The sequence below is a fragment of the Heterodontus francisci genome, chromosome 23 (assembly GCF_036365525.1).
Source record: "Heterodontus francisci isolate sHetFra1 chromosome 23, sHetFra1.hap1, whole genome shotgun sequence".
In the NCBI taxonomy this organism is placed as follows: Eukaryota; Metazoa; Chordata; class Chondrichthyes; order Heterodontiformes; family Heterodontidae; genus Heterodontus; species Heterodontus francisci.
This window is the reverse complement of record NC_090393.1, coordinates 57,705,992-57,715,855: the sequence shown is the minus strand read 5'-3', so window position 1 is coordinate 57,715,855 and position 9,864 is coordinate 57,705,992. Positions and strand designations below refer to the sequence as shown.

Genomic DNA, 9,864 nt, shown 5'->3' with positions numbered 1-9,864 from the left:
AACACACCATTAACATATTGTTTGCCTTTGCTCCGTGACCTTTTGGTCAGCTATGTGGCCTGGTCCAATCTGCACCTTCTCCTTTGTTATCTCTTGCCCCACCCCCACCTCACTTGCTTATAACCTGTGACTTTTCCAATATTTGTCAGTTCCGAAGAAGGGTCACTGACCCGAAACGTTAACTCTGCTTCTCTTTTCACAGATGCTGCCAGACCTGCTGAGTGGTTCCAGCATTTCTTGTTTTTATTTCAGATTTCCAGCATCCGCAGTATTTTGCTTTTATATTAATATGTTAAGAGGTATTGAGTACAAAAGCAGGAAAGTTATGCTGAACCTTTATAAAGCTCTAGTTAGGCTATAACTCGAGTATTGTGTCCAGTTCTGGACACCACACTTTAGGAAAGATGTGAGGGTGCTTGAGAGGGTTCAGAGGAGATTTACCAGAATGGTTCGAGAGACGAGGGATTTTAGCTACAAGTTAGGTTGGAGAAGAAGGGCTGGTTCTCCTTGGATCAAAGGAGATTGAGAGATTTGATAAAGGTGTACAAGAATATGACAGGTTAAGATAAAGCAGACAAAGTAAAGGTGTTCCCATTAGCTGATGGTACAAGGGGTGGGGAGACAGATTTAAGGTTTTGGTCAAGAAATGCAGGGGAGAGGTGAGGAAGAACTTTTTACACAGCGAGTGGTAATGACCTGGAAGTCGCTGCCTGTGAGGGTGGTAAAAGTGGAGAGGATGAATGATTTCAAAAGGAAATTGGATGGGCTCTTCAGGGAAGTAAACTTGCAGGGCTACGAGGGTTGAATGGCGAAATGGGACTGACTGCATTGCTCCACAGAGAGCCGGCATGGACTCGATGGGCCTACGGCCTCGTTTTGTGCCGTAATGACTCTATATGACTCTCAATTACTTAATGCCTCAGCTTCCACTACAAGTACTTGGAGATAACAAAAAGGATTAAAAAGCAGCACTACCTTCCTCCTCAGCACTGAACTTCCTACTTGAGCACTCGATTAATGCTGCACTCAGTTCTGCGATTACTGTGGAGGGTTCTAGGGCTGGAGGGGGTTCTTCAGAGTTATGGAGGGCGAAGCGATGGAGGGAATTCAAATCAAGTTGGAGAATTTTTTAAAAATTAACTTAATTCACAGTATTTTACACTTTGAATCAATATACTGACCAGCGACAGCATGATATGGTACTGATGCTGCTGCTGAGCGTTGCCTAGTGACCAGGGTTCCTAGGCAACCGTTCCTATCACACCCCTCCCCCTCCGTCACCGGACTGATAGGAGACCCGGAAGCAATAGTCTTTCCTCTTCCGGCGTGTAGTGGAACATGGCGACGGACACGCAGGTCTGTGTTGGCGGTGGCGGAATGGAGTCGGGTATTGCCCGGCCTGTGGACTGCGGCGAATCTCGGGCAAGGCGCGGCGTTGAGTTAGGAAAGTGCTGGGATGAAGGAATCGAGAGACAGGCAACCGGGGGGAGGGAGTCTGGGGACGGGAGATGCTGGGGGCGGGTAGAGAGGCAAAAACTCTGGGAGAGAGAATGAACAGAGTGAAAGAGAACCCCTCTGGTTCAGTGAGGGCTGTTAATCTTGAGGGGGGGGGGGAGAGAGCGATTGATGGGAGGTCAGAGGCACTGACAGCCTCAGGGAGAGGAAGAGAGATGCATAGAGAGTGGGTGGATAGATGGTGAAGGGGGGGGGGGGGGGGGGAAGGGTGGTGGAGTAGTGGCATGCACCTTGGAGATGTCAGAGAACGTCAGACATACGACCTGGATGGAGTGGGGGTATGATAGACCCCGGGACAGAAAGCTAATCAAGAAAAAGATAAATATATGCTGTGGGAGAGAGGTGGCAATCCCCGAGGGAGATGGAGAGAGACCATGGGGCAGTGAGACCATGCACTGGGTTGTGCCCAGAGAACATCATGTAAAGGGTGCAGAATATTCTGTAGGAGGAAGGGCGTGAGCCAGAAGTTGTGGTACACATCAGTACCAATGACATAGAGAAGACAGGTATTGAGGCCCTACAGTCAGACTTTCATGAGCTAGGGAGGAAGGTTTTTTAAAGTAGGACCATAAAGGTAGTAGTCTCAATTAATCCCAATGCCGCACGCTAGCAAGTGTAGAAATAAGAAGATGGGGAGGATCAATGTGTGGCTTGAGGCATGTTGAAGGAGGGAGGGTGTCTGATTCTTGGGGAATTGGGACCAGTTTTGGGGCAGGAGGCACCTATTCAAAAGAGAAGGGCACCTCAACAGGACTGGGACCAATGTCTAATGGGCAGTTCACCAATGAGGTTAAGGAGGATCTAAACTAAATTGGCAGAGGATGGACACCATTATATAGAAGTAGAAAAGAGGAATAAGGTGCATAAAGTGAGAGTGTTGTAAAAAAGGAAGTAGTACCATATTAGATAGGAGTACATTAAGAAGGGCTATGAGGAATACAAAGACAGGTTTCGAGTGCACGTATGTAAACGTATAAAGTGTGGTCAGTAAGGCTGATGAGCTCCAAGCACAAATAGCCATGGGGAATATGATGTAGGTGCAATAATGGAAACGTGACTTAAAAATAGTGAGGCCTGGATGCATAATATTCACAGATACAAAGTGTTCAGAAAAGATAGGGATGGACTGGGAATTTCCTTGACCAGTATGTTCTTGGTCCAACTAGGAAGGATGCATTGCTGGATTTAGGGCTGGGAAATCAGGGGGGCCATGTGTCTGTGGGGGAACACTGGGTAAGAGTGATCATCATATCATAAAGTTTGGATTAGTAATGGAGAAGAGCAAGAGCAGTCTAAAGTAAACTTCTAAACTAGAAGAGGGCGAACTGTAATGGAATGAGGAGGGATCTAGCTAGAGTAAAGTGGAGCCAAAGACTGACAGCAAAAATGATAATGGAACAATGGATGATCTTTGAGGAGATGTTTCAAATACAAGCTAGGTATATTCCAACAAAGCAAAAACCAGGGCTCTTGGATGACGAGGGAGATAGACAATATGATGAAACAAAAAAAGCGGATTGTGTGATCTATGTCAGGTTAATTCTTCAAGCCAAATATAGTAAGTTGAGAGGGGAAATGAAGAGGAAAATACAACTGGCAAAGCGAGCATATGAGAATAGAATGGCAGTTAACATAAAAAGGAACCTAAACATTTTCTACCAGCATGTTACTAGAAAGTGGGTTTAAGAGGTGGGATGGGGCCTATTACGAACATAGAAGGTGATGTATGCTTAGATCGCAGCTCAGGCTAGAATAGGATAAAAATTGATAGGTAGGATGTACTGGAAAGGCTGGCTATGCTAAGTGGATAATTTGCCTGCTCCAAATGGCTTGCATCTCAGGTTGCTAAAGGAAGTGGGGTTGGACATAGCGGAAGGGCTTGCCATAATCTTCCAATATCCCTAAATACTGGGGAGGTGCCAGAGGATTGGAGAGTGGCAGATGTGACAGCCTTGTTCAAGAAAGGATGTAAGAATTTTCATGGTAACTATGATTTTCGAAACAATAACCAGGGAAAAGATCAACAGGCACTTGGAGAGGTTTGAGTTAATTAAGTAGAACCAGCACAGATTTGTAAAAGGCAGATCATGCTTGATTGATTGATTTTTGTGCTGAAGTAACAGAGAACTTTGATGAAGGGAATGCAGTGGATGCTGTCCATATGGATTTTATGGCAGCATTTGACCAAGTACCATATAAAAAGCTGGTTAACAAAATTGAGGCTCATGGAATAGGGGAGTCAGTGTCAACTTGGTTAAGAAAATTGGCTGATGGACGGAAAACAATGAGTCATGGTAAATTAAAAGCAAAGTATTGCAGATACTGGAAATCTGAAATAAAAACAAGAAATGCTGGAAATACTCAGCAAGTCTGGCATCATCTGTGGAGAGAGAAGCAGGGTTAACATTTCAGGTCAGTGACCCTTCATCAGAACTGGCAGAGGCTAGAAATGTAATAGGTTTTAAGCGAGTAAAGTGGGGGTGGGGCAAGAGATAACAAAAGAGAAGGTGTTGATAGGACAAGGTCACAGAGAATAACTGACCAGAAGGTCATGGAGCAAAGGCAAACAGTATATTAATGGTGTGTTGAAGGACAAAGCGTTAGTACAGAGAGGGTGTTAATTGACAGAAAACTGAACAGCTGGCCCCAAGCACGAACATGAAAAAAAACAGTGGGTAGTCATGGTAAATGGTTGTTTTCCAGACTAGTGGATGGTAGACAGTGGTGTTCCCCATGGGTCAGTGCTAGGACCAATGTATTTTTGATAGATATAAATGTCTTGGATATTGGAATACAGAGTAAAATTTCAAAATTTGCCCATGACACCAAACTTGGAGGTGTGGCAAACAGTGAGGATGATGCCATTTGACTGCAACAGGACATAGATAGGCTAGAAGAATGGGCAGATTGGTGGCAGATGGACTTTAATATAGACAAGTATGAGGTGATGCATTTTGGCAGAAGGGAGAGGCAATATAGACTTAATGGCACTGTTCTAAAGCATGTGCAAGGACAGAGGGACCTAAGGGTTCATCTGCATACATCTTTGAAGGTGGCGGGACAAATTGAAAGAGTAGTTAGCAAAGCATATGGGATCTTGGGCTTCTTAAATAGAAGTATTGAGTACAAAAGCAGAGAAGTTATGCTAAACCTTTATAAAGCTCTGGTTAGGCCACAACTAGAGTATTGTGTCCAGCCCTGGACACCACACTTTTGGAAGGATGTGAGGGTCCATGAGAGGGTGCAGAGGAGATATGCCAGAATGGTTCTGGGGATGAGGGATTTTGGCTACAAGGTTAGGTTGGAGAAGCTGGGGTTGTTCTCATTGGAGCAAAGAAGAGTGAGGGGACATTTGATAGAGGTGTGCAAGATCATGACTGGTTGAGATAAGGTAGACAAAAAAAAGCTGTTCCCATGAGCTGATGGTACAAGGACTAGGGAACACAAGTTTAAGGTGTTGGGAAAGCGATACAGGGGAATGTGAAGAACTTTCTTGCTTAGCGAGTTGTAATGACCTGGAACTTGTTGCCCATGAGGGTGGTGGAAGTGGAGACGATGAATGATTTCAAAAGGAAATTGGATGGGCACTTGAGGGAAATCGACATGTCGGGCTACGGGAGTAGAGCGGGGGAATGGGACTAACTGGTTTGCTCTAGAGAGAGCTGGCATGGTCTCGGTGGGCTGAAAGGCACCTTTGTTGCAATGACTCTATGACTCCTAACTGCCCTCTGTCTCAGTTTTTACCATACCACCACAGAAAAGTTAGTGAGCTGCAGCGGTTCAAGAAGGTGGCACACCACAACCTTCTCAAGGGCAATTAGCGATGGGCAACAAATGCTGGCCTCGCCAGCAATGCCCACATCCCATGAAAGAATAAAGAAAGGCAGGGATTATGCATATACCCATTCTTCATACTCATTCTTTCTGTTTATATGTTAAATTCAAATTCATGTTCAAACATTGCTTGTCATACCCTCTGCTAGTCCTTGTGGAGTCTGGTGTGTGTCTGAGATTGGTATGGTACTGTCCTTATGGAAATATTTTGGTTTATTAGCTTGTTCTGTGGATCCTCAACCTCCAGCACCATTTGTCTATGGTTGGAATTTTCTTTCAGTAAGAGTGAAGAATTACCCTCATAGGGCCATTTGTGACTAAAATAGAACTTGTTGTAGGGCTGATTCACAGAGCTCAGTAAGGTCAACTTGGCTCAATTATATATGACTAAGAAAACTTGTCTTTAGAGTTTGAATTGAAGATTGCCAAATGTTTACTGTTTGAAATAATTTTTCTCCCTTTTCTGATTTTCTGCTTCTGCAGGAGTATTCAAGGGGTTTTGAAAATAGAATTGAATACATACTTGGGGAAGAAAATTGCATATCTGTGGGAAAAGAGCAAGGGGTGGGATTAATTGGTTAGCTGTCAAAGAGCTGGCACAGGCATGATGGGCCGAATGGCAGCCTCCTGGGCTGTATGATTCTATGAAAAACACTAACCTTTGTAATTGAGAAACATTTTACACCATGTACAGCTTCTGTGACTGCATCTCATTAAATTTATCCATCATGCTTTTTTAAGCAGCTTGTGGAAGCACATAGGCTTATAACCTATAGTTAGTTTTTTGATGCAAACTTTATCAAAATTTGGAATCCCTTGTTTCTGAGTTGGTCACATCATTGAACAAGAAATTGAGTCAACCTTTTGAAGGGGAGAATTGAAGAAAACCTGGTACCAGCAGAGGATTTGAAATTTGCATAGGTAGTAAGTAGCTCCAAGTTTTGAGCTGGTGTGGGCATGACTGAATGAATTGCCCCTCTCCATGCTAAAATTTCTAACGAAACTGCAGTTTTTCAATCATTTGTTTATATCTTAATCAACAGTTCACCTCCCTCAGAGATTTTTTTTGTTCTGTATATTTTGCCCCTTCTGCTCCCTATGCAAGTACTGACCGATGCTAGGATGCAGTTCCACATTTGACAAGCTTGCTTCCAGTACTTTTCTCAAGTGGGCATCCTCGCCCTTTGAGCCCAGACATTGAAAGTCAGCGGACTATTCAAACACACAGGGCCTCACAGCCGATGTCAAAATGCACTCTGTCAGGAATTTCGCTTCTACGTTGCAAGTCTGTGGTGCTGAGGTCTATTTTATCCTCTTCCCCATTGCTGATATCCATTATTTCAGCACAGATGAGGGATCGATCCTTCTTGGGCTGCGGGGTTCAGTGTAAGTTCTGGTTCTACTACTCTGATGCCCTGTGATCAGCTTTGTAAATGTAGACAGAATTGATTGTCTTCATTCTTGCGTTAAATCCATTGCTGGATGGGAATCTAGTGATCCTGGTCCAGCCAATGGCCTTTTTGTCAGTAAGTTTGAAATATTTGGGGTACTGTGGGATAAGTTGAATACTTTGGTTAGCAGGATTGAGTGAGAACAGTTTGATTGAATTGCAGGTTTCCGATACCCTCAGGAAGTTTGCTGCGAGAGTTACTACAGCCAGCGTGAAGGAGAGGCAGCAGATACTTACGGAGTTGGGGAGCTGTGTCAATGGAAAAGGTACATGACTGCTGAACCAATTCATCCTCCAGACATCCAAGTATTCTGTGTTGGGGTAAAAGTGGTTCCCAAATCAGAATTGTAGTTTTGAATGTTTATCTGTTCCTCATTAAATAGTGCACCTGCTTTAAAGTACCTCATTGTCTCCAGGGGCACCTGTCTTCGTATCAGTTTTTAAGTGAGCTGTGTTACTAACCTTGCTGAGGGTCAGTGCCTACAGTAGTGCCTCAGTTGAGAGCTGTTTGCTAATGCTGCAGTGCGCTGCACTGTGGTGTGAGAAAGTGTAGGTTGGCAGCATGCTCCAAACCCCATCTCAGCTGTTAAACTGAGTAGTGGCCAGATATCTGCCAACAGGAGTGGGTTGGGGTAGACAGCCAGTCTGTGTACTTTATAGTGAGTAGCAGGTGGCCAGCAGACGAGGGTGCCCGTGGGCAGCAGGCAGGAGGGCTTGGGGGGTGGGTTTCCTGTCTGCCTTATCTTTTGAACTGTATGGCTGAATGCATTCTTTAAATGTGGTTTATCCTCGGTATACATTAGTCCTGTGTTTGAGAGTGTAGCCTTTACTGTTCACAGAAAGAAAGAGCTTGCATTTATATAGTGTCTATCACAACTCAACACATCCCAAAGCACTTCACAGCCAGAGAAGCATATCGCTGGTATAATATATAACATGGCAGCTATTTTGTACACGGCAATGTTCTACAAACAACAGAGATAAATAGCTAAATAAACTCTTTTTTTTTCAATAATGTTGGTAGAGGACAATTATTGGTTAGGACCTTGGGAGAACTCCCTTGCTCTTCGAATAGTGCTGTGGGATCTTTAATGTCCACCTGAACAGGCAAGTACTGAAGTCTCTAGTGGGGTTAGAGCCCACGACCTTCTGAATCAGAGGTTACTGTGTACCCACTGAGCCAAGGCTGATGCAGATTGTTTCCTTCACTCTACCTACTGTCAGAAGAACCGAGGATCACTCTGTAGCTGGAGGTTTTTGCATTGCCCATGCGTCGGGTGTCAAACTCCTCACAAGCACTTGCAGGTAGTCCATGCCATACGCAGGACTTTCAATATATTAAAATAAAAGCAAAATATTGCAGATACTGGAAATCTGGAATAAAAACTAGAAATGCTGGAAATACTCAGCAGGTCTTGCAGCATCTGTGAAGAGAGAAGCAGAGTTAATGTTTCAGGTCAGTGACCCTTCTTCAAAACTGAAGAAGGGTCACTGACCTGAAATGTTAACTCTGCTTCTCTCTTCACAGATGCTGCCAGACCTGCTGAGTATTTCCAGCATTTCTTGTTTTTATTTCAATATATTAATGTAGGTGAAAACAATACCAGTGCGGGGGGTGGGGTTGGTATCATATTCTTTAGCAACTGTCTGAATATCCTGGTTTCATTCTGTGAGACAACTGCTTGTCCTTTGCCCTTTCAGAGCTGCCTGATGCTGCTGTGAAAGGCTTGTGCAAGCTTTTCGGCTTGACACTACATCGCTACAGGTTAGTACCAGTAGTTTCAGATCAAATAAAGTATTTCCTTCAGGAGCTACTATAGCAACAACTGTAAATTACCAAATCTGTCACTGTTACTGGTTCAGTGTTTAATCCTAATATGCTTTCAATCTGAGCTCAAAGGTTTTATTGGGTATTTTGTAATTCTGTAAGACATGAGCAGCAGTTTTAAGATGTCCATCACTGTTTTCTCCCACCATCTATCATGTTCCCTCATTGTTGGTCAATCTCAACTTTCATGTCTTAATTAGTCAGTCTCATGAGCTTTTAAAAATCCATTTGTGGCAAGACAAGCACTATTGCCCGTTCCTAGTTGTCCTGAGAAGGTGATGGCTTGTACTGTCACTTCAGAGGGGGACTAAGAATCAAAGATATTGATGTGGGATTGTAGCTACATCTAGGCCAGATCGTGTAAGGACATACAAACATACAAATTAGGAGCAGGCGTAGGCCATTCAGCCCCTCTTGCCTGCTCTGGCATTTGATAAAATCATGGCTGATCTGGTTGTGGCCTCAACTCTACTTTCCTGTCTACCCCTTACATTCTTTGCCTCTCTTGTAAATCAAGAATGTATCTAACTTGGCCCCAAAAATATTCACTGCTCTCTCAGGAAGAGAATTCCACAGTCTAACAACCCTCTGAGAGAAAAAATTTCTCCTCATCCTCGTCTTAAATGGGAGACCCCTTATTTTTAAACTGTTCCTTGGTTCTAGTCTCCCCAGAAGGGGAAATATCCTCCCAGCATCCACCCTATCAAGTCCCTTCAGGATCTTATATATTTCAATAAGGTCACCTCTCATTCTTCTAAACTCTAATGGATATAGGTCCAACCTTTCCTCATGAGATGACCCCTTCTTCCCAGGAATCATTCGATTGAACCTTCTCTGAAGTGCTTCTAATGCTATTATTATCCTTTCTTAAGTAAGGAGATCAAAACTGTACATAATACTCCAGATATGGTCTCACCAATGCCCTGTACAACTGTACCAAAACTTCCCTTATATACTCACATCCCCTTGCAATAAATGGCAACATTTCACTTGCCTTTCTAATCACTTGTTGTACCTGCATACAAATCTTTTGTAATCAATTTACCAGGGCACCCAGATCCCTCTGTACCGCAGAGTTCTGCAATCTCTCTCCATTTAAATAATATACTGCTTCTCTATTCTTCCTGCCAAAGTGGGCAAATTCACATTTTTCCACATTATACTCCATCTGCCAAATTTGTGTCCACTCACTTAATCTATCTAAATCCCTTTGCAGACTCCTTATGTCCTCTTCACA

At 43.6% G+C, this 9,864-nt stretch overlaps 1 protein-coding gene across 1 annotated transcript in view; it reads left to right on the top strand.

The window, feature by feature from the left end:
• The first annotated feature begins 1,290 nt into the window (after positions 1-1,290).
• gcn1 (GCN1 activator of EIF2AK4) overlaps positions 1,291-9,864 on the top strand; it is a 160,775-nt gene continuing 152,201 nt past the window's right edge. Inside the window, exons 1-3 of the mRNA XM_068055358.1 lie at positions 1,291-1,356; positions 6,963-7,065; positions 8,501-8,564. Of these exons, the coding sequence (XP_067911459.1) occupies positions 1,339-1,356; positions 6,963-7,065; positions 8,501-8,564 (185 nt within the window). The 5' untranslated portion in view covers positions 1,291-1,338. The remainder of the gene's footprint in view (positions 1,357-6,962; positions 7,066-8,500; positions 8,565-9,864) is intronic.